At 30.6% G+C, this 26,115-nt stretch overlaps 1 protein-coding gene across 2 annotated transcripts; it reads left to right on the top strand.

Moving 5' to 3' along the window:
- Positions 1-778: 778 nt before the first annotated feature.
- LOC106686747 (KICSTOR complex protein kaptin) lies at positions 779-15,798 on the top strand. Of its 2 annotated transcripts, XM_014430227.3 has the most exons (9): positions 779-1,069; positions 1,315-1,397; positions 3,209-3,385; positions 4,330-4,496; positions 8,045-8,214; positions 13,535-13,631; positions 14,070-14,205; positions 14,950-15,105; positions 15,173-15,798. In XM_014430227.3, the coding sequence occupies exons 1-9, from the start codon at positions 868-870 to the stop codon at positions 15,245-15,247; spliced, it is 1,263 nt and encodes a 420-aa protein (XP_014285713.1). In that variant the 5' UTR covers positions 779-867; the 3' UTR covers positions 15,248-15,798. The 2 variants fall into 2 exon arrangements, with proteins under 2 accessions (XP_014285713.1, XP_066907831.1); XM_067051730.1 differs by lacking the exon at positions 3,209-3,385.
- Positions 15,799-26,115: the final 10,317 nt, after the last annotated feature.

Genomic DNA, 26,115 nt, shown 5'->3' with positions numbered 1-26,115 from the left:
CTATTTAATAGTGCTTTAAACTGGTTCCACTCCTTCCTGTCTCTTTGCTCCAAAACTGTTAACGTTCCCAATAAATATGCCCATTATCGCTACTTCTCTCTCGAGGTATTCCTCCCTTTCGCTAACCCCATTTTCCATCTTCATAAATGACTTACCTAATGTTATCCGCTACTCCCAATATGATTTGTATGCCGACGACCCACAAATTTATGTATGCTTTCACCCTTCTGACATACTCGAAGCATCCAATAAGCTCCAGGAAGATATTAACATAATTTACCGCTGGGCTTTGGAAAATAAGTTGATCCTGAATCCAGAAAAAACCAAGGCCATTCTTATCGGTCCTAAACCTTGAATTGGTTACCACTAGTAGGCCTGAATTTGTGGACGACTTCACATTTGTAATCAATCAGTATTGTTTTGAACTTCCATAAGATACATATTAATGCTCTGCGTGTTTTAAAGAATTTCTCCCAACGTTCGGAATCAATAATCAAGTTTAGTTTAGATAGTATAATTTAAAATTCTATCAATTAGGTGTAAATACATTGTTTCAAATCTTGTCAATTAATTTTAGCGGTTTATTATTGATTTAACATTGCACAAATATACATTCATAAAGACATTATATGTCAGAGTTGTCTTTAATAAACATTAACACCATATGAGAGGTTTATCAACTAATTCTTCAAATTTAAGTTTATTCATTTATCTCAGTATAGTCTTTGTATTAAATCTGTCATCTTTACAACGACTCGTTCGTGACTATTTTGTCAACAATTCGAGCTTTTGATGTTTACATTTTTCTATTTACAAATTTAACCTTTAATATCTTTTGATGATAAGATTCATACAATCAATCAACTTATGGAATGCTTTGTCGATGCTCACTATTTCCCATTACCTACTCAGGGTAATATTTATTCTGTAGTAAATTTGCAGCAGTCAAATGGGAAAAACAAAACACTTGTAGCCACACTAAAAAGAAAAATATACTCATGTGAATTTATTGATGAGAATAATATTCTCTTACCTGTAATAAAAGAAGTACCCTTCACATATATTCCTAGTAAGCTCAATTCTATTTTATTTTCTCAACATTTTAAGTATTGAAATTAGTTCTTTCATTTATGAGAGGCTTTTCAGTAGTATTTCTTAATTTGAGAAAGAAGTAGTTTCATTATTTAAGTAATTTACATTTGATTGTTACACTCGAATACTTATTCTTTGAGTATTTTATCATTTTCAAAACTGAATAAAATATGTGCTTGTTTTAAACTTCTCTTTTGAAAAGGAAAATTTTCTTTGTTTTAGCTGGTGCAGAAATAATTTCAATTGATGCTTTTAACAGATCTAAAACCTGTGATGACTTTTTCATTGGAATCACGATAATTAAGGTAAATATTTTGCTTTCCTTGGATTTATGTTCTAGCCATCCTATTCTGCCACCCTTTATGATGGATAAAACATTGAGTGCTTCTTATAAGTTTCTCATCTCTTGATTTTTCTTCATGTGGTACTGATTTCCTTCTTTTTTACGGCTCTAGATCGAAAGATTTTCCTTTCCCACATTTTTTAAAAGATTTTCTCCATACAGTTTCAGTACTGGGCTATCTTATGGGTTGCAAGTGCCTGATGCTAGATTTTGTCAGGAGCCCACCCCCATTCCTCAAAATCGGCCAATAGCCTATTTTATCAATAATAGTATCATTGATTTCATCTGTAAAACAAATTGATAAGACCTGATAGTCTTATCAACTTAAAATTAAAGGTATTTAATTATCATGTATCATACTCTAATTACTGAAGAATGCTTTGTCTTGTTTGATAAAACTATTAAAGCATGTCCTCGTTTAGAAATAGTAATTACTGTAGGTTATTTTAACACTAAGGTTGGCATGAAGCAATCTTTTTCCCTACCATTGGTAAAAATAGTCTAAATGAATGGCCTTCATAGAGACTTAACTTCTTTGTGTCACAAAATCTTGTAGTTGGCACTAGTTTATTCCTTTGAAAAGAAGTTCATCTGAGTACATGAACATCCCCGGATGGAAACAGTGTGAACTAAACTGACTACTTTCTAGTAAGTTTGAGATATTAACTGAATACTCAATACGAGAATTTTCTGGGGAGCTAACATGGACTCCGACCATTTTCTGACCATGCTCTAAGTGAGAGCATGTATTTCAATAGTATAAGGTAAAGACAAAGAAGTAAGAAATTTTGCCTTTAATGCTTAAGGCAAACCCGGAGTTTGTCAACCATTCATAAATAAATTCAATGAAATCTCTCTCATATGGATCATTCTTTCAGGAAGAAACAATTTGATGTCCAGAGTTTTCCAAGCTATTTTTTTCCGCTTGAAAAAATCTGTTATCTATTTTACTATTCTATAATCTTCCTCTTAACAGAATGAAGTTGACCTTAATCGATTTTATGAAGATTAACTTGAGACCCCCAAAAGGCATTTCTCTAAATACTAGCTCAATTTCTATATAATTTTTCAACCCTCTGGTTCAGTTAAGGGGTTTGTAGAGGTTTGCATGATTTTATGAAATTAAAAATCCTAAAAGAACATTTGAACAAGGCCAAATTTTGAAATAAATCCCTACTTCTATGGTATTATTTTGCCTATTACTGTTAGAAACTGAATGTCCATCTTTTAACCCTTATCATTATCTTTTACATTTTATTCCTTTACAATGGATAAAAAGAAATGAAATTTCAAATAAAGTAAAACTTTTTAAACATTTTGTTTCCTGTCTCTGGTTCTAATTTATTTACATAGATCTGGTTTGTACTATTCCATGTAGTTTAGATGGTCCTAAACCTCTCGTAAGTTTCATTTTGATTGATGGAGTTGTTTTAAAGTTATTGCATTTTTGTGATTTTTCAAAAAAAAAATTGGAGGCTGAAGATCTATTATAATACAATGATATTTGTCATTGAATATGTATAGATAAATTATAAAGATAATTTATTAGTAATTATAAAGATATAATGCTCACAGGTACCTAACATTACATCTTTTTACTTGTTATTAGAAGTGTTTTCTGTAGTGCAAGAATGCTAAAATATGGTACATTTGAATTGGGAGTGGGTTTTAATACTAATGATACATTTAACTTCCATTCCCATTATTGTAGTATTCATTTTCAACATAGGGTCATATGAAGTATTTATTTTATTACTTTATTTCTACATTTAGGTAAATGGGGACCAGAGCACTGAAACATATTTAAATATTTATACAGAGCAAGATGTTGAAGAAAAAGGAGAATTGAATCTTGACTGTTTAGCTCAAAATTGCCTAATGCTTGAATTGACATTTGTTCCTTACCAGCTGTACCATACAAGCCTGTTTAATCAAGAAAAAATAGAAGAGGTTCCTAATTTCTATAATCTCTTTTTGTTTGTTGTTATATTATATTATGTACTTGTGTATAGGTTAAGTTGTTTGCTCGTTGGTTTTGTTAGTTTATCTGCACACACTATGGTTTGGATAATTATAAATAAGTAAGAAATTCGGATAAAAGAAAAATGAAATTCTCTGGGCAATGAAAAAAAACAAAAAAAGTGCACTATTAACCTTCTTGGGACAATGTTTAATTGGCTATTTTGTTTGGAAAGGGAGGGAGGATTTACAGGGTATCATCCTATTATAATCTTAATTGGGGGGGGGGGATCAAGTTTCAATTCTTTTGGACTTCCATTAAATAAAAGTTGACTCTCAGGACAGATTTTAACTGGTGCTGCTGCAGTTCCAAGGTTGTTAAAACCTACTACTCAATGCCCTCAGCTACAAATCATCAGAACATTTTGACTGGTCATAGAGAGGGAGAAACAGTGAAGCAAAAGGGAGGATGTTGTTTTTGTCAAGTTCATTGATTATCATTAAACAATCCCTATAGTAGATAGTATCTTTTCATAATGAAGAAGTATTAATAAAACAAATTTTGCTTTTCATTATTTAGACATTGTCTCCTTATTTGCATTGTTTGAGTGGGATCCTCAGTAGTTAGCTATGTTTCATAGTCTGAAAACTAATTCCCGTCATATTTGAATTAGAATAACAGTCCCTTATATGCCAGGTTATAAAAAATTGGAATTTATTTGCATGATCTTTGTAAAGTTTTATTTTACTAATAAAGTAAAATACACTTTTCTGAACTTAACTGATTTAGCATTTAACTTTTTATTTAAAGTTAATGTTTATCAAACTTATTTCATGAACTAAGAGAAAGTTATATTGAATTAATCTATAATTTGACAGCATATTATTATTTTCTTTAAATGATTTTGTATTTAAGCATAACTTAATTGCCGCAGGCAGTTTGGTTGTTATCTGGCAGTGATCTAAAAATGCATTTATTCAGAGAAGATCCTCAAAATCACACATATTGTGAAATTGAGGCAGAAGATATATTTCCTGAGTTTTCTAGATTACCAAGTATTGTTTTCTGGGTGGATATAAAACATACTTCTGATAAAGAAAGGTAATAAATCTATGTGCAGTTATATATTTCTTTAGTTTATTAGTGCAATGGTTCTCTACTATTTTTTTCTCATACTAAAATTACTTGACTAAATTCATAACACCCCTTTTATTATTATTATTATTCCTACTTTTTGATTGATAAATGAAATAATAAACCACAGAAGTAGATAAAGTAGAAAAATAAAAAATATAGAATTGTAATACACAACCAATATTAATTTTTTAAAATTTGTTTTAAACTATTTATTTTATTTAATACTGTAATTTTCTTATTTAAAAATATCAGGGCATCTAATTAGAGAACCGTTGTATTAGTAGATGTTTATTTGTTCTGTACAATCAGAATGAATATCCTATGATTTATATATGTTCAGTTAATTGTTACAAATCATTCACTAACATGTAACATTATTTTTTTTTTAAACAGGAATGTTAGTATACTACTTTAGTTCTTTCAGTTTCATTTGTTAAAAAAATGTGATGGCTGATAAAAGGTCTCGGATTATATCATATCAATTTAAATCTGGTACTGCACTTGTTTTAAAATTACTGTGATCAACATACAGTATTTTCTTTTTGATTCATGGTTTGTTGTAATTTTATCTTTTTATTATATTTTTAAAAATATAAATTGTAGATACCTAATGAGTATTTTTTTTTTTTAGTTTTAACTTTCATTCTTTGAAATTTATTTTGTATACATATTTTTTAAAAGTTGAATAACTGCATTATATTTACATTTTGTTTTTATTTATAGTGAACATAATTTTATTTATTATTGTTTTTTAGATATATATGGCTGAAAATGATATCCTCTATCTATTTATATTTTGGTGTAGACATCATTCATTGACTAGGAATATATTATCATTATTAATATAATTCCTCAGTATATACTAATAATTATACAAATTTCATTTTTGTTACCAAGTTGTTCGTAAATACTTTTTATTATTTTTTTTTCCTTAAATAACTTATTATATCTAACTTAAATAACTTATCATATCTAAATCAACATTTAGATGTCGCCCATGATTTTCAATAAATTTTGTTTTTTATAGCTACTTTTATTGATCATTTAAGTAATAGACTAAGAATAAGCAAATATTTCTATATTATAATGAAATTTTTTCATTACATTTGTAAAAGAGCTTTTATCATGATATTAATAAATTAGTATTTCTTAAACTTAATTAAATTAAACATTTATAGGTTTCATGTAAGAGTATCTTGATTTATTAGGTCTAGTTATTTGGGAGGGTGGGGGTAACTTTGAGCACCATGGTGGGCAACCATTTTATACTTTTGAGGATTTTTATCTGGGATAATTTCTTTAGTATTTATGTTGTTAAAATATTCTGTTATCCTTTTTTGGATTGACTTTACTATTTTGTTTTCATTATTTTTATGTTTGTATATTTTATTTATTTCATAGTTTGTACCACCACTAAATGTATTTTTAGTTTCATGTTACTATTTAATGTATTATTTTTTATTATTGGATTTTACTAAACCATTTTGTTTATTTGAATGGAATATGGTCCGGGTGTGGTAAAAAAAAACTCAAATAGTAGAATTATACTATTTTATTGAGCCAACGTTTCAGGGCTTCGTCAGGGCTAAAAATTTGTCTTTTGGTTGTATTTGTGTTTTTGGGTAGAAGTTTTAATTTAATATATAATATATTTCTCTTTTATTATCTTTTTTTTTATGGACAATATCCGTCAATCTATCACTCTAGTGGCTCTTATAGCTTATTGGAAATAGAAAATTTAAAATCAAAGTTTTTTTTTTAAATTTATTTATTGATATTTACAACTGTACATAAATACATCAAGTAAATTTGAGGAAATCATAATGGTATGGTACAAGCATGTAGAGAAACTACCCATTGGTAGCACTCTAAAAACATTTTACAATATAAGGTCTCGAGGCCATCTTCTTTTCAGACGCCTAGGAGGATTGTCCGGAATAAAAGAAGAAGCAAGATTAGAAACTAATGGGTTTGAGTGGTTAGGGAGTTTGTAATGCAAGGATTGATATCTGGTTCGGGCTAGATCGGTTACAAATGGAACATTAAGGTCTTTGTGGATGATTTTATTTATGACAAAGTAGGGAGCATTTAGGATTTTATGAAGGATTTTGGATTGTAAGGATTGGACACGAGAGGAGAGGAATTTGAAGGTTTAGTGGAGCCCCAAAGCTCAACGCCGTATGTCCAGATAGGCCTTATAATTGTCATGTAAATCAGTCTTTTGTAAGGAATTGGAAGTTTGGCCCGTTTGTCTAGTAAGTGCTGTAATAGTCTAAATCGACATGCAGTTTCCTATCTTTTCAGTCTTGTGTGAGGATTCCAGGTTAGTTGTTTGTCCAAATGTAGTCCAAGGTAGCGTATCTGTTCAACAGAGATAAGGGCAACATTATTGAAGTGTACTGTAGGGCAGTCAGCAGGTTTGCGACGTAGGGTAAAGGTAATTTGATGGGATTTGTTGGAATTTATTTTAATCCTCCAATTACGACATCATTCCTCGAGGGCTGTGATATGGGATTGAAGAGTTTGGGATGAAATTAAAGGGTTATTATTAACAGCGAGCACACATGTGTCATCGGCATACGTGGTGAGGATAGTGTTAGGATTGGTTGAGATGTCTGCTGTATAGATTGTGTTGAGGATGGGGCCGAGGATACTACCCTGAGGAACACCAGCGGACTGAAAGAAGAGGGATAAATAGGAACCATTGTGGTTTACTTTAAATAATCTGTCAGTGAGAAAGGAACGAATAATGAGTATGTAGGAGGTAGGAATTAACGGAGTTTGTAAAGCAGTCCCGGGTGCCAGGCTCTATCAAAAGCCTGTTCTACATCAAAAAAGACTCCCTCGCAGTACATTCCGCACTCTAAAGAAGACGAGACAACGTCCACCACACGATGACATTGCTGGATAGTGGAATGAGAGGTTTGGAATCCAAATTGGTGATCTGGCATTATATGATTGGAATCAAGAATGGGGTATAAGCTTTTCAAAATGAGTTTTTCGAGGATTTTGCCCATGATAGGTAAAAGAGAGATAGGACGGTAGGAGGATGGGTATTCTGTTGGCTTATAGGGTTTGGAAAATCAAAGTTGAAATTTTTAACTAATCGGTAACCCAATTTTCTGAAATTTACTTTTAATACTTTTAAGTTTGGGGACATTGCTATTAGCTCATTTATGGTATCATTTTGTTTCCTGATGGTTGGGATACATTAGTTATAACCTACCTCTTTTTCCCTGTAGGTTTTCAATATGTTTATGTGTAAAGTTGTTGGGTCCTTAATGGATGTGTCCCTGTGTAATGATATTTGCAGGATGCCATATGCTATTTTGTTTGAAGACCATATAAATGAGACAGGATTTTTACTTTGATCTATATAAGTGATTTGATAAAAGGCAACATTTAAATAAGCCCTTGAATAGGACAGATATAAGTTTCAACCTAAAAATTCTAGATATTATGTTTACTGTGTTTCCAAATTCTTTTTGAATTAAGAAATTAATGTTTTTCAGACGCTTGACTGCATTTGGATGCGAATGTGGTTTAGTTAAAATATTCATGGTTGATATCACAAAAAACGTTTTACTTTTAAACATATCAAATCAATTTGATGCTCCAGTTTCTCGAGTTTCCTTATTTACAGTAAAAACCGAACCTGTATACACTAAATCATCTGTGCTAGGTGAGTATAAAAATATCAAATGTCTTATAAATTAAAGCACTAACCAATAATATTTCTCGGTATACAATCTGATCCATATGTTATACAATTTGAATCTGAGTGGCAATATCTTAAAGTAGCAATTCTATATAGGAATTTTGATTTTACCATTTAAAAGAAATTTGATAAATTGCTACTTGCTACCTTTAATATTCTGAAAACCTTGTATATTATTCAAGGATACTCTGTTTTGTTTCCTTTCAAGCAAAACAGTCTCTTATGCACTTTTGTTGGTTGATAAATTTTGACATCTAGGGACTCGCTGCATTATTTGACAGCCATCATCATATTTTGTGAATACTCCTGATAAAGTTTTTCCATGCATAATTTAATAAATGTGATTTGCTTGTAAATTGGCTATTACTTGATATTTGTATTTCATACTTTCTCATTAATTTTATTTGATCCCTTAAGGTAAACATTCACTGGTATTGCCCCCTGTTGGGGTAGAGGGTTTCTACTGGCCGTTGACTTCTGCTTTAATGGAAATAAACAGACCCTATTACATTGGCACTGATTGGGATTTTAGGTATATCATGTCTAAACGGTTTGCCTTGATCGCTTCTGAAGTAGTCTGCTGGTCGGCAGTTTATTGGTTTCCAGTTGCCATTGTTTCAAGTCTTTGTTATCATTAAATTCTTTGCCAATCTTTGTTGTTCTTTCAGTTGCCTTATTGAAGAATGGGTTTGATGAAAATGATCATGAGCAGATAGTAGGGATTCTCCATGAAAACGTCATTCTTTATGACCACAAGCATAAAGATTACAGAAATATTGTTGTGAAAAATAACGTGTCGATGACAATTGGAGAAAAATTAAATGAAGACGGTAAGTTTATTTATTATTACTACTGCATTTTTTTTTATTGTAATAAATTAGAGGAGTACAATTAAACATGAAATATGTGATATATGTATGACTAATAACAAATATAAAAATAATAACAAAGGCTTATGCAATGTTATATTCACTATCTATTACTTATGTCTTTGTAACCTATCTTATATTTGTTATTACTTACCTATATTCATATTCACTGAGTGTTAATTTTAACCCTCCTAATAGCCCACATGCTTTATTTTAATCATTGGCCTGTACAATAAACAAATCAATTCTGACTGATTCCTGATTATTTACTCCATGAAAAATAAATAATAAAATTATAATGATAAATAAATAATAAAATTATAATGATAAATAAAAATATCTACTATCAACATTGGTGTAGTAAAACTAGTATTAGAGGTCCCTAATGCTTGCACATTGTTTCCAATGTTTCTCAAACTATCCTACTCATGTAGCTTGGTGATATAAGAAAAATATTATTCAGAAAAACAAAAATTTCTCTTGCAACTAAGAAACTTACAAAACAATAATTATGATTAGTATATGATGTAAAAATTATAAGAGTTATTGTAGTTATACTACTTGAAATATTTATTTCTGTTTCAGATAACCTCTTCTATATCCATTAAAGAAGAGGTGGAAAGACACCCAAGATAATAATTGGAAAATTGCCCACAGGATCTACTGCACCATGTTAATATAAAAAATGGACGAAGATGGCAGACTCATGTTTTTAGGTGATGCCAAAAGGTCCTCTTTCTTCTTTAGTGTTTTAGAAAACAAGTCTAAAAGTGGGATCTGTGGGAGTAATATTGGTTGATTAAGGACTAATTGAATTAATCCTGAAACTCTCCAGACTAATGATTCCTTATCTTCACATAGTGATTAACCAGGTCCTTCGCCTTCATTTCTTAGGAGGGCAAGAAAAAAGCCTAGTTGGGATACTATAAACATAAGAAGTGAAGTGAAGTGGCTTAGCATAACCATGAGCCTGAAAATGACCTAGGTTTATTTATGAGAAGCATCACTGTGAAATTAAAAAGATATCTCCAGCACCTGTAAATGAAGAACCAATATATTGATCTTTATTACCGAACTTCTGTATTATTCTTCAGAAGCAATAATAGTGAAGAAGAAACTGAAAATTTATGATTTCAAAAATTGTATTGAACTTTGTATAATTGTAAAAAAAAAATTTTAAGAAAAATTAAAATTATATTATCATAAGGTATTTTATTTTACGTATAAACAATTTTATAAGAAACATAAAAATAAATTGTATGAAGGTATTTTATTGTATCTGTTTGCATATTTTTCATTTTAAATAAAAATAAAAATTGTATTATAATTCTATAAAGCAACCATTTTTTTTTTTTTTTTTTTTTTGGGGAAATGCAAACCAAAATTGATAAATACATCTATACCTCAGAGGTATTGGACACTCACTTTGTTACATTTCCTTAACTTTACAGGAGAGAATTTTGAATATTGCCTTCTTTCCTTGAATAAGTTTCCTGTAATTGATAATGTATAAAGCACTGTCAATTGATTGATCCTAAATCACTGAACCAGTTTGTAAAATAACTGTTCTAAGTATGTCTTAAGCCTTTGGGAGGTTTCATAAGGTTTCATAACTCCCTTCCTTGCCTTGACTGTTATCCCAAATTTTATTTTATTTAGTACTGGAATAAATTTTGAAAAGTAATTTGTACCTTCATATGTTTAAATCAGGATTATATTTATTTATAATTATAGCCTTACTTGGCTACACCATTGTTCTTGTATTTTCAGTTGAAAACGAGGTAACTTTTAAACAAAATACAGTTGACTCTTGCTTATCTGAACTAATTAAAACCAAGGAAGTTAGGATTACTGTACAGGAAAAAATAAGAAATAAATTTAAAAGCAAAAACTTTAATAAAGGAAGATGGGTGCGGTCCCCCCTTCCCCTCCCAAAAAACCTAATTGTCCCTAAACTATTTAATATGAGCCAATGTTTCGGAGGTCTATTACAATACAAATAACCACCAATACCCCACCATTCTCACTGTTTCCTGTAAACCTCTCTTTCTTGTGCTCGCCTTTCATCTGCAGGTATTTCCTATCTTGTTCATTATCTTCTTCTATTCTTATTCCCTTTTTCTATCTTTTAGTGTTTACTGTATTTTATATATCTGTTTTATTTGCTGTTTTCATTAATTGTCAAAATATTTTTTTTTATTCTTATTTAATTTTACATTTCACTGTACATCTTTTTTTTATTTTTAAATTTACACTGTTCATTTATTTTTACCTTATTTAAGTGTTTGTATCTTTTTTAGCCCTGCAAAGTGGGGCAAAACATTGGTTTTCATTTAATAGTTTTATGACTATTTGAGTTTCTTTTCTTTGACTGCACCTGGACAATCTTCTTTTTATGACACACTGCCAATCATTGATCTTCCAAAAATTATAAATGAATGGAATATGGTCCAGGTGCGATCAAATAAAACTCAAATAGTAAATGGGTGTACTATTTGAGTTTTATTTGACCGCACCCAGACCATATTCCAGTCATTGATACACATGGTCAATCAGCAATCTTCCAGTATGTCCAAAAATTATAAGTGTATTTACATAAGAATATTTTTACAATATTCAATCATTGTACTGAAATTTATGTTTTAATTATTTCTTTATTAAATAATATGGTATTTTTGTTTGTATGGAACTTGAAACTTGCTTTCGAAAGTTTACTTTCTGTCAGATTTTCTTCAACTTCTTGCTCTTCATAACTTTCAAATTATTTCTTCATCCGTTTGAAGTTCCCAATCTTTTTCTTCTTTATTCATCCAATGTTAAGTTTTTTCATGAGCATTTCACATACATTCGGATCTATGCAATTTTACATATCTTTGATTTTATGTTAAATCAAAAGAGTTGATATATTTAACTAGATTATTTAAGCCTGAGTGCGTAAGGTGCTGATAATATGGTTTTATTGAATGTATGTATATGTACATAATACATAAATAAAATCTAATCTTCAGTTATTTTTGTTGTGTGGGTGGTTCAGATTATGGAATGGTATGGATTAGTAAAATTCCACTGTACATAAATTAGGTGTCAAAATTACTTTCTTCCTTGATATTGTTTTATTTATAACAAATGTATTACATCACCAAAGTTTTAAGGGTTCTACCTCATCATGAAAATCTAACTATAATGTATTTTATTATGATTATTCTATACTATTGTTACAATTTGATATATTATATTTTTTAAAAATTAACTATTAATTAAATTATTACAGTTGGTATTCTATACATTTCTTATATAAAATTTTTCTTACCTTTACTTAATTATATATTTATTTGTTCTTTCACTCACTTATGCTTATTGTTACTCCTACTTATCAAAATCCATTATTATGTCGTCATTAACTACAACATTTATTTCGTATCTTGTAGAAGTGACTTTATTCAAACTATTTTGTAATGTTGCTGTGATCATTAATGGATTAAGGTTTAATGTTACTTTTGTTTTTGTATCAATTCCTCACATCTTTTATTTTTATTGATTATTATTTCATTTTTCAATTATAATATTCTAATTGTCTATTTTGTTTTGTTAGAATTTAAGTTTATGTATTGATCAAATTTTGCATTCAAATTTATACAATGTTATAACCTCATTACGTAGGCTCTGGATATTTGAGAAATTTCTATTACTGATAATTACAACAAGGTTCCAATACTTTTGGACTGAAATACTTCTGTTAATTTGTAAACCTCAGTAATTGAGGTTGGATTTATTAATTTTTTTTTTTCGATGTTCACCTCTATAATTGGATCTTAGTGGCTCAATAGCCTGTATAAATAAGACAATTTATGAGGTTGGCAGCCTATGGGCAGAAAATTTATTTTCTGTTATATCAATCTGAATGAATAAGATCTGATCTATTTGATTTTTGAATGGGCTGATGAAGAGAGGCATGTTAGCTTCGGTCTATAGTAATATCATTATCAAACCTCTTGATTCCTGAAGCAATATCATTGACTAAAACAAAATTATTAGTTGGTTAATCAGTTAAGAGGATTGGTTAAATTGTACTCAAATTCTTTATTCACAGAAAGGTTACTGCATTCATTGGCCAATTTGGTAATAGATTTTTTGAAAATTATTTGTTGGCCGTATAACCATGAAGTCTTGTCCCTATTCTTATGCTGGACAATGTTTACACAGTATAAAGGAGTAATAATATGTCAAATGTCAACAATATAAGGAAGACTAACATTAAATACAGATATAAATATTTATCACTAAAGAATTTGAAAGTAATTTGCTAATTTATCCTGAAGTATATGATTCCAATTTATGAAAATAGATCTATTTGTACTTTAATATTTTACATGGTATTATTATAGATTCACTATATATATTTCATTATTTTTTAGGAAGGTTGAAAGAGAAAAATGATGCTCTGAATGATGGAAAGAGTCATCGCTATAACCTATTAGTTATTAATACATTACAACCATCTGTAGTCTTTATGTAAGTGAATGAAATAAAATTGTCGTAGTTCTTGTGATTTATTTATCACTTAGCTTTATAAGATCTAGACTGTTCTAACTGTTGCTCAAATTTAATAATTAAAGTTGGCCATAAAGAAACCAAAGTGTTTCTTTCGTTCATTTCAATAAGATCCGGGCAGCAATGCTTAGAGATCTGCCAGGTGTTAACAAAAAGTACTTGCATCTCCTCTTGCCAGACCACTTTGCCCCACTAATAGCAGTTGCAGTGCTTGTGCAATTATTTTTTATCATCCAACAGTTCTTGAATATTTATATTACATTTTTTTATGTCAAAATTAAGGCTTACATTTTTTTTTAGAACCCTTTTTTAAATAATATTTACTGGAATTATAATGTATTTAGTTGATATAATGCATATTTCCAAATTGTCCAATTAGCTTTTTAATATTTGTTTTAGGGATGTAGTTGATGGAGAATTTGAAAACAGAATAATTCTTCCAGACAGTGATAAATATGATATTGCTCTTTGTGCATGCATAGCTGATGTTAATATGGACACAACAAAAGAAATTTTAATAGGAACTTTTGCAAAAGTAAGTAAAAAATATTTTATTTATTGATATTTACAACTGTATTAAAAATATGTACAATAAGTAAATGTGATATGAATTGTACAATGACATGATGCAGACTAGTGGAGAAACTACCCATTGATATAACTCCAAAAAATCAAATATAAATTTGAAAACACAAATTTTTGTTCATGTACGCCAATGTCTAAATTTAGTGTATAAAACCAGAATAAAATTAGTCATTAACATTTTTGGAGATGTTAAAAAAATAAATAATTCACTAAATAAAAATAGATAAATGATTAAAGTTGCACATTTGTGATATTATCTTTTATCCATTGAATGGAAAACAAAATAAACTATTAAAACTTAACTTGCTACAAGTCATGAGGGAGATATATGTTAAAATCTTTATATTTTTCTTCCCTTACACATTATTAAAATTTAGGTTGTGACTAAAGAATATTGAAGTATGCTTACCTTTGGATAGATCTGAGTAATTGGTGAGAAGTGAGGAAGACCTCTCTGTAATATAATCACTGATTATTTTATATAGTGCAAGACATAAATAGACATGCTGAGCAACATACACCTCTCTTTACTTGTCACTCCCCCTAATACTCTTTATTTCATCAAGTTTCTATATAGTAATAGTTTTAATTTGACTTTTTTTATTACTTTATTTTCACTATTGTTTTAAGAGATTAAATAATCTTCTTGAAGTTATTAAAGATTATATTGTTTATGAGTGATAATTCATTCTAGGAGTTACTAGTCTATAAGTATGAAAATGCAGTTTGGATATTACAAGGTCAACATAAGTTTTCACATTCGGTACATTCCATAAACTATGTTGATATCACTGGAGATGGTGTTAAGGAGCTCATTGTTGTAACAATGTTGGGTGTTCAAATTTTTCAGGTATGCATATTGATGTTTTATTATAATTTCTGTATTTTTTATATTTATTATGTGTTTTAATGTTTAGCACAATCTCTTGGCCGTTATGGATAAGATTAAACTGAGGTTGGGCCACATTACAATGAGTGAAGATCACAGATAAACTGGGCAACTTTTTTTTAAAAATATTTATATATTTTCTGTAACATTCTTAAAAGTTATGTGAGAATAGCTAAGCATCCTATTTGAATAACTTAGTATTCAATTGAAATTAATGGTATTTGTAATTTTATAATCATGATTTAATATATACAAGTTCCCAGTTTTCATCCTCTTGAATGATTCCTCTAATTCTCCAACATATGTTGAATCAAAATACCTTTAGTTTAATTGTTGTTCATTTAAGTGCATGTGATTAATTCAGAGAGTTGTTTTTTAGTTCGTTTCAGTCGTTTGTGAAAAATATTCTTGGTGGTTTCGTTAGTGATTGTCAGCTTTAATCAATTTTTGATTTATGTTATACAGAATTGGTATGTTTGAAAATATGTAATGTGCAAACAAACTTTAGAATTCGAGTATTTCTATAATTTAACCTAAAAATCATAAGCATTGATGTAGTTCCTTCAGGCTGGCTTGGCATCTTGTTAATTTATACCCATCTGAAAAACACTATGGCTTGGTGGGATTGGGGCTATCCAATTTTTAATTTAATTTTCTTCTCTTAAAAAATCAGAATAGTTACCAATTACAAGCTCCAATTTAAGCTAAATATAAAATGGCTTTAATATAAGTAGTTAAATCATAGAATATTTACTTAAAAAAACAAAAACAATTTAGCATTATTACACAGTTTTTTACTGAAGCAAAAGAAGCGTACGTCATTGTGTTCTCATCCCATTCAATTTTCATTACACACATAATTAATTAATTACTGAGTGTATTAACTTCAAATACTTCTAAATTGTTACATATGCTTGTGATTGACTAGTTTAACAGAGAAAGTAAGTTCTTATTTCTTATAAAACATTTAATGGAACTAACTTCCCCAAAACCGTTAAATATCACAAAACTCCAGTTTTGGCTTACACTGCTGTTATAATCAATGGCTCATTTAACTGGTGTAGCCTGAATCAGAAATGTATTCTTACAATAAATTAAAGTTATCTATTTATCAGTGAAATATTTCTATGTCTCTTGCTTGCATTATGTTTTCAAATTATATTTACTAAGTAATATTAGTATAATTATAGTATATAAATAGTACATTAGTAATATTTTTATTTAATTTTATGATGGATTGATATTGATTATTGAATCTTGCAAATCCTCATTAAAACCAAATGTTTTAATTAAAAAACAAAATTGTTTTAATGAATAGCGATTGTTGTTTCCAGTTTGTATTTAAATCAATATACATTTATACTATAATTATTAATTTATAATATGAATAATAATACTATTGCAAATATAATCGAGATATATTTAATTTTATTCATTTAAAGTATAATTTCACCTTGAACCATGGATATATGGGTTAGTTTTATTATAAAAACTACTTAATAATTAAAATATACACAACAATTAATTCTTGAGTCTCTGCATCCATCATTTGAAATACAATATAGTTTTAATTGTTGGGGACATTTCTCTCATGAGTTGCATTAATTAATTGGTTGTTAGGGAATAAAGGGAATGAACTCAAAAAAAGAAAAAAAAAATCAAAAGTGTATCATTTTGAAAGCTCTTAAAGGGCTCCTAGTTTTGTCTCCAACATCGATTCAGTATTTTTAGTTATAAATTCCAAAGGTATTGAATAAACTCACCTCCTCAAAAAATATGTAATTCCTGTCCAGTTTGATGAGCTAAAAGATTTTAATTTGTAGTATCTGAAAGCTCATTATTTTATGATATGTGCTTTTACTTTTAATAGGTGAGGGAGGAGAAACAGCTAGACAGGGGAGAAAAAAACTCGACCCTCCCACACTGGTTAGAATAGGTTGGTTACCTGCTATAACAGCTGTAAATACTGTTTGATCCTTCTATTTATTGTCTCCCAACAATGTTAATTTTCTTTCCATTGCAGAAAATGATCATGAGGTATTTATTAATTACTATGTGATGATGAAGGATCCATAGCCTTGAGAGTTTCAGGGTTTCATTCAGCCATTCCTTCATCATCTGATGTAACTACATCAGTATCAGACCCTTTTTCTTCAATACTACAAGAAAGAGGAGCATTCCCTTTCGTTATCACCCAGAAACATGAGCCTGGCAAACTATGTCCTGTTTGTAGATGAACATGGTGCAGAAGATCCTGTTTGCAACTTTCCTTTTCATGCAGTTTTACAATAGTTATCTTAGATGTTTTTTACATTTCTTCTTACTTTTGATTTCTGAAACAGAAATAAAGATTTTCAAATAGTATAATTACAGTAACCCTTATTATTTGTGCTTCAATATTAATCATAATTATTGTTTTTACTTCTAATTCCTAACTGTAGGAGTTATTCTCCTAAATTCCCCCTCCCTTGGTTATGCCTTCCATATATCACTAAGTTACAATTTTTTTAAATTTTAAGATAGAATTATCTCACCAAGTTACATTATTGCGATTGTAAAAAAAAAAATTGCAAGAATTTGGTACCTGTATTACTCCCCTCTCTCAAGAAATTTTAAGGAAAATATCAATAGAATTCTTCAAACTTAGTGGTTTTCCCAACTGTTTTGCAGCAATCGATGGGAAACATATAAGGATAAGGTGTTCTACAAACATCTCTTGCATGTATATTTGAATTATAAACATTATTTCTCTACTATTATGTTAGTCTTTGCTGATGTTATTTCATATGAGAAAGAGGAAGATTGTGGAATATTGGAAGTCACTATGGAATGGAATGATGAAAACATGGAGAAATGATCTTTAAAAGGCAAATATTTCCACCGTACTAAGAGCTCCCCTTAACCCATATCAAGATGCCAGTTGGCAATGAAGCGTTTGTTTCTCTCACAAAACCATATATCCAAACCATACACTCACTTAACTGCCCAACTAGATAAATCAATAGTAACCTTTTACAATTAACTGTCAAGGGCACACCTTGTTTAAAAAAATGCCTTTGGACTGTTATCTTATGTTTTGGAGGTTTTTCACTTAATAGTGAATCTGAAACCTAAAACTTTTCATATACTTGTCTACGCAATCTCCTCAGAGATGTTTATTCAGAAAACAATTGACAAATTTTTTATGAACTAGATATTGAAGAAAGTTTATCAACGCTAAACCCTAACGTGTACGGTTGTCACGTTCCTCAGGTGTCTATTAAGAAGGAGTAAGTCAAAAAGAAATACTTTAAAATAAGAATGAAAGAATAAAATTATACACATTTCATTGCTTAAGTTATGATACATATTAAGTCTAAAAAAAAATGTAAAATTTTTATACTCCTTAGAAAATAATGTTTCTTCTTGGCCATCGTTTTGTAGAATACGTATATGATTTTTTTTCCATTTCAGAAATTTTTTTAAAGTTATTTTGAACAACGTTTTGTAATGAAATATATTTATAAAAATTTCATATTATTGTCTAATTTTTTTTCACCCTTCATGTTCTGAAACGTATAATCTCAGATTTTCAGGGGAAGAAGGTACATTTTTTTTACTAACTCTGGCTAGCTGAATGTCCTCGTTACACAATTACTCTCTCTTCAATGACTGAATGTCTCTTAGAACTGTTAGGGCGGGTAGGGTTCCAAAAGGAACCTTTACAAGCCCAAACCGTAGAGTATGAAAAATAAAAATAAAATTATTGAATTTTGATATATTATACATATACTTTACGAATTATAAATAAAAGCAATATAAAGTTATTACAAACTTAACATTATTATTAAACAAGAAAAAACTAAACAATCTAAATGTTACGGTTAAAAAGAAGTTTTTTTTTTACTGCAACCCAGACCATCTTCATATTTGATATTATATGGTCAATTATCTATATACATAATATGAAACAAATAAATCTTTCTTAGATATAAATTCTTATTATCTTTATGAATTTGACTTAGATCGTGCACAAAGAACAAAATAAAATAACTATCTATTTAGTTAGTAGTAGAATAAAGTTTTCGCCGTGAATGTACGTACTTAGCCAGATTGGACGGCTACTAATTCGTACAGACAGGTAAATAAGCTTGACTTTATACTACAGTATACACAATGAAGTATTTACATTTATCGCATAAATAATAACATACTATATAGTGGTTTTACGCGTAATATTGAGTGTTAATAATATTATTAGTAATTAACAATTTGTTGAAGTTTAAAATAAATAGAGATAATTTTCTTTATTATATTAAACATGTTTGCCGCAACACTCCCTAATACGTACATAAAATACTATTGCATATTTTTTATTTAATATAATTTTTCTATATTTTAAAATGACCCACATATTTAGGAATTGTGAGATTGTACACTCATATTGTATGACTTGTCCGTTATAGAGGAGTGAAAAGTGTAGATGTGGAATAAATATGGGTGTCCTCGTTCGGAGGAGATGGGTTAAAATATAATAAATTCTTACCTTGTTGGCCAGATAAGAGCAAGCTGCTGGTCTTCGAAAGAAAAGTACTATGTCGCAAGTATGGACCTGAGCGTTCAGGTAACAATTGGATTAGGCGGAATAATGCAGAACTGGCCGCCATACATAATGATACGGACGTTGTCCGGTTCATTTGAATACAGCGTATAAAATGGGCGGGTCATGTAGCCAAGATGGATGAGAGTAGCCCAACCAGCAAAATTATGCTAACGCGTCTAGAAAGAAAAATCAGAGTTTGACGACCTATATTGCGCTGGATGGATGGGGTCGACGCAGATAGTAGAGCTCTTCTTGGACTAGCTAGAGGAGAGAAAGAAATACTTTATTCATTCTTGCTGCCCCCATACATCGGGTTGCCACATTACACAGCATACTGATCAATCCGTGACTAGACAAATATAAGTTAAACATTTTTACAAGATATAATATAATAGATAACATTTTTTTTTCTTCCTCAGTTTTCTTTTACAATTAATATCAGTCTACAAACTAACTACAAGTTTTCGATTTATTCCTTTTTTTTTTCCCTTCTATTTCACAACGCCTATTTCATTTGATCAACAAATTCCCCTATATAACGAATATTAAAATATTTAAAATAATAAAACAAGATATGCGATGCATGCATGCCATCCCACTTCTGGATAAACTCCCATACTCATTAATTTCCATGCATGTGGTGGTGTATGATTCCCAGGGAATCAAGTATTATATTTTCTGTCATCCTAGCTACGTCCTGGACATCGACCCCGAGCTCCTCCATGAAGCTCCTAGTTGTGCTGGGAATCGTTCCACGGGCTCCGAACCAGAGGCCTCTCACGTTGAAGTCTCGTTCTCCGAAGCCCTCTCGGAACTTCTCCTTGAGGAAAGGGATACATTTATCGTAGATTTCCTTCTTTTCCCTATCTACCTTATTTGCCTGGTTAAGATCGTTATTTTCATATCTCACGGTGGGATCCAGAATGATTACTGACTTCCCCTTCTTAGGAAAAGCAACTATATCCGCATATCTTGTGGATCCATCCGTATCTACACAGTAGACCTCGTCAAAGCAGGCAAAATCTCTTTCTTTTAGGAGCTTCATTAACTCGTATTTCACTCTATGATGTCGGCGTGTTATGAGAAGGGAGTTGTTGGGGCATTTCCCCAGCACATGTGCTGGTGTTTCCGGCTCTCTGTTGCATTTGCGAATAGTTAGCCCATTCCTCGAACGCATTTTCACGTAGCGACTGTCGTAGAGCTTTCACACTCCGATGCCCCTGATCAACGCCCAATCTATCGGCACATTCAGTGATCTCAGCTGAACAATCGAAAGTGGACTGGAACAGAGCATCGGGTACATTTGACAGCCGCTGAGCAATGGACTAGTGTTGTAGGGGAGCCTTCCATTGGCAGCGGATCAAGCCTAGATCTCGGTACTTCCTCGGAGCATACAACATCGCCGTGGAGGTGTTCGCAGGGAGCCCTATAATGGCTTTAAGACTTCTGCGAATCATTGTGTCGATGCCATCCAGGATTTCAGGACGTAGCTTTGTGAGGGGAGCAGTCTGGAGAGGGTATGTAAGACCCGGGAACACGTACTGGTTGACAATGTTGACCTTCTGCTCGGGCTTAAGCAAGCACCAGGTGACAAGCTTATCCAAATTCATATTTAACTTTGTCACAACAGCTGAAAAAGAGAAAGAAACCAATGGGTGAGACTAATTGAGGAGGCCAAGACTCAGCGATGAGTTGTAGTACCCATGATGACGATCTCGTTGGCCGGTCGGAGTTACCAAAAACTTTCTCCCAAATCGGTGCAGGTCTTAGTGTTCCTATGTATTGAGCCTATTAATATTATAAATATGTTTTTGCCTGAACATCTGGGTGATTACCTGACCCTGAAAAGTGACGATTGACAAAAAAAAAAAAAAGATTTACCCTTGTGAACGCACCAAGACCTTTCAATAGGTATTGGTTCCAAGATGGTTCAGGGGTCGAGAAGGCCAAAATCAATTTTAGTTTATTCCAACCGCTTGTCAGGCGCTCTTTATGACTTATCCTTCGTAGCGTAGCTAATGGGAGCCAATCAGAAGGAATAAACCAAAATGTAATATCCCCTGACAACTAAGTGGGGGGGGGAGGGGAATAGAAGTGAAGTAGTAGAACACTTCAATCATGGGAAGAATGGGCTAGTCACATCTTGGACATCAGGATTTGGAGGCCCAATAATGAAGAAAGGATGACAACCAGGCATGCACCACCCACCCAACTATTCGTATATATATTTAGGTATTAGGTATTCATATATAGTGTAAGAATATTTTATGATAACCATCTATCTGAATAGTTTAATTGTACCGTTTTATTATAAAGAGATAGATTAAATGTAAATAAATAAATAAAACTTTGTCCTTTTTGTAGCTGTAAGGATCATATTACCCAATACCACTCCCTATCATATCATATATTTCAATAGTAATAATCATAGATAAAGATGTATAATTGGTAATCTGGTAATCACGCTATGACTTTGGAGATGTAGTCCAATATTAATAGTTTTAAGGACTCAAATAATTTAAATTAATATAAATATATAATTGTCTTTAGTAATTATCCTGGCATCCCGAAGACATGTTTTACTATATAGCAGCAGAAAGCGATAAAATAAAAGGAAGTATGATTCTAAGAAAGAAGGGTCAGTAGATCTTCCGGAAATTCCTGTAAGTGAATTACGGAAGATCCAATCTAATGGAAAATAATAATATGCAAGGACACCATTATAGTGAGAACCGACAGTGGATAACTGCTCAGAAAGAAGGGCTAACTTCAAGATAATCCTTCTCCACTATCTATTCTGGGTTTAGAGCCAAATAAGTCCCCCCTGACTATTAGATATCCTAATCCTCACAGGGTAAGACGGATCCCGAGCCATGCTCTATAATTTCTGAAAGAACGATAATCTTCTATCCTACTGTTGGGATGTTCCAGAAACTGTTTCTTCTGAATGTGTTCTGTATTGAATTGCAAATGACGGCTAAGTACACAAAACATTTCATTACAATAAATCTTATTAATTGTGCTTTAAAACTAATGTCAATAGATTCGTCCATCTGCAATACTAAATTTCTTTCAGATAATAGATGAGTTTCAATTTGCTTTTATGTATCTTCTGAAATATCTACAACTCTTCTTTTAATCGTATTTTTTAAAAAGAAATACTCAATATTATTTTTTGAACAGCTGAACCTTTTTAACATAACTCGCTTAGTTTCCTTTCCTTAGCTTTTATAGTTCGCAGCTGACTTTTCGTAAAAAATATGTGAAACTCTCAAAACTAATTCTTGGTCGACAACCGGCTATGCTTACTCTTCGTCAACCAACAGTTATATTTTCTTAATAAATTATTTTACAGGACACCTGGGAGAAGTTCGCGGAACAGCAGTTGGGAGCCACTGGTTCGAAGTAAGGGAATTGTTTAAGAATTACTTCATGAACCAATAAAAGATTGTAACTGATAAGAATACTACTATTCAATCTTAATAAAGAATTTATATGACATTAATTATATTTATTTTGTAAAGAAAGTGGTCCTTTTGTCAAAGATTTTTCATGATATTACATTTTACTTTTAAGTCATGAAGTGGTCCCAGAATGCTCGTATTAGAAGGTTGTGGATTCGAATTCCTCCTGGGTGATTCAAAATTTATTTCGCGACTGCCATGAGAAATGAATCTTGACATTCTCGCTCTAGGGGTGTATAGGTCTTCCATAGAGAACTTGAGCCATACGAAAAAAATAAATAAATAAAAGCTATGAATATATTCAGTTTTATTTTATTACATTGTTTATCAAGATTAGTGCAAAAAACTTTTTAAATAACAAGTAGATACAATTTATTTTTATTTTTCTTGTTTTATGGAATTAATCAAACGCAATAAATTAATTTTTTAAGGAACTTTTATAGATAAATGTTAATAGAGTTTGAAAAAAAAAATTCTAAACGAATCATAACTATTATGGTAGATGGTTTACTCTGCTGTATGTACAGGTTGTCTACCAAAGAAGCGTTACAAAATTTACTGACTTTTCCATCTTTTTCCTAAATTTTCCCTGACCATTTTCGAATTTATAATACTTGTTCTATCACTAAACATGCATCCATTGATGATGGTTTTTATATTATTAACTACTATGTATACTTATTAAATGTGCTTATGTTGGTACAGGTAAACTTTACATTACGGCTTATAAAAAATATTTATATTTGTTATTTATAAGGCTTTGGTATAATGGTTCCGTGATGACTGAGATATGGGCGTTAAAACATCTAATCTGCTGCCATTTTGAAAACAAAATAATGGAGGATAATGTCGTAATGCGAGAATCATCCTGAGACTTCGGTGCAAATAAAAAAAAAGTCGGTCCAGTAGTCATAGAGGAAAGTCGAGAGCGGCCGATGGCGAAGTCAATATTTTTGTTTTTTGTTGATTACGATGGTTCCATTTTGCTTATTAACAATAACAAAGATAGTCTGTTTCTCCTTTAAAAACAATTTATCATACTTACATAGGTCAGTCGATAATTTTCTAAATCTTTCAATATTCTATACATGCTAATATAATAATAGTAATTATAAACCAATTAATTTGTTTCCTGGAGTAGAATATGAAAACAATATTTGCCCATATACTAAATATGGGCTGGACCAGCAGAAATATTTATACTAGGTGTACTACATATTTCTAGATGTGGGCTGATCTTCAGCTATTCACCAATTAGATTTGGACAAAATCCTAAGAATGTTATGTGAAAGCCGGAAAAAATCGCCAGGAAATTAAAAGTTCTCTTGAAATAAAGAATTTTTTTAAATGATTTGAAATGAAGTCAAAGAATTTCTAATTTACTATTTCTCTAAAAAATCATATTTCAGGATTTTAATGAACACTGAAAACAAATCTTGTTTTTTCCTTCGAAAAAAAAAGTTATTGGTATATAATAAACAACATTTAAATCTATAAAAGGGAGGAAACGATAATAAAAACATTGCTAAAATTATATAAATTTTTTTTTCTTGGCTTCTTGAGGGCATTGGACACATAACGACTTTTTTTCGACCTAGTATGTGGATTGCTATGTGCTTACTCGAGAAGAGGCATGTTGCGGCCAACAAAACCTTATAATTCATATTTTATAACATTCGTAATATAGAATGTGTATTCTCGAGAAATGTTGCGAAGTTATGTACAAAGTACAAGAAGATAAAACACGAGTATTATTATTTATAATTTTTATACTAACTTCCATTCTCCCGCTGACCCGTCGACATGTGTCTGTCAGGATTTGCTGATTCTTGGGGCTCGGTCCAAGCCTTTTCTCCTGTGGGACAGGAAACCTGAAACTAGTTAATCACATCTTTGTTGCAACTGTTTCCTTGTCCAGGATATTTAATGATTTCTTCTTAAACTTTATTTATTAAAGCAATACATTTTCAATTATAATACTATTTAGATGTTTATAAATAAAATTATTAAATTATTTACTGTACCAAGATAGTCAATAATGGTGAAGAAAAAATTTTACAACTCAACAATAGTGTACTTAAAATTCATTCATCCCTTAAAACTAAAAAAAAAAGTTACCTTTATTGACCGCCACCAGGACTATCTTCCTACAATCTATTTCATACGGTCAACTATCTTCTTCCAATTTAAATTATTTACATTTCAATGGATAAATGAACTTAACACAACCGACAGGTGGTGCTTCTAGGCGGGAAATCTGAAGCTCTTAGTTCTGACGGCGCTTCTAGGTAGCGTTGTTACACATATTGAAGTAGTCATTATTCTCTCATTAGGTTTTAGTCACAAGACATACAGTAACTGAGCCCTAAACAAGAACTTCCTTAAGTATGTTTATATGAATGAATGAAAGAAGTATGTTTATAATTCTGATGTCATATTATACTTTAAAATAAAAGTAAATCTTAAATACTTTACGATTGTTCGAGTTTAACGTATCAGAAGGACTATGTTGGTTACTCCCGCCCGTGCTTAGGATTGATTCGTATTTTATCTCGTAACGAGGTTTTATGTTCGGCCAGCACCAGCATTATTATGGAACATCATTTTGCTTCATGAACATTAATTTAACTTCACTTCATTATCGTCCTGGGCCCAAAGATTCATAAATTCCAACAGTATTCGTGAGTTACCGACATCATCATTTTATTGTTTGGTAGACAGTTGCAGATTAATCCTTTTTTTTTTTTTTTTATGTATAACCCTTTATCTTGTTTTTATTTCAATTCTTTATCCTTCTTTTCTAGTCATTTTTATTTTGCATTGATATTCAATTCATTAACTTTCTTTTATTCATGAATATTTTCAATATTATATACATTTATCTATATTATAAAAAAAAATATCGATCTCTTTTCATATCACTTT

Source organism: Halyomorpha halys, unplaced genomic scaffold (genome assembly GCF_000696795.3).
Source record: "Halyomorpha halys isolate HHAL.00 unplaced genomic scaffold, Hhal_1.1 Scaffold867.1, whole genome shotgun sequence".
NCBI lineage: Eukaryota > Metazoa > Arthropoda > Insecta > Hemiptera > Pentatomidae > Halyomorpha > Halyomorpha halys.
The sequence above is the reverse complement of the archived record's forward strand: the minus strand, read 5'-3'. Positions and strand labels throughout refer to the sequence as shown.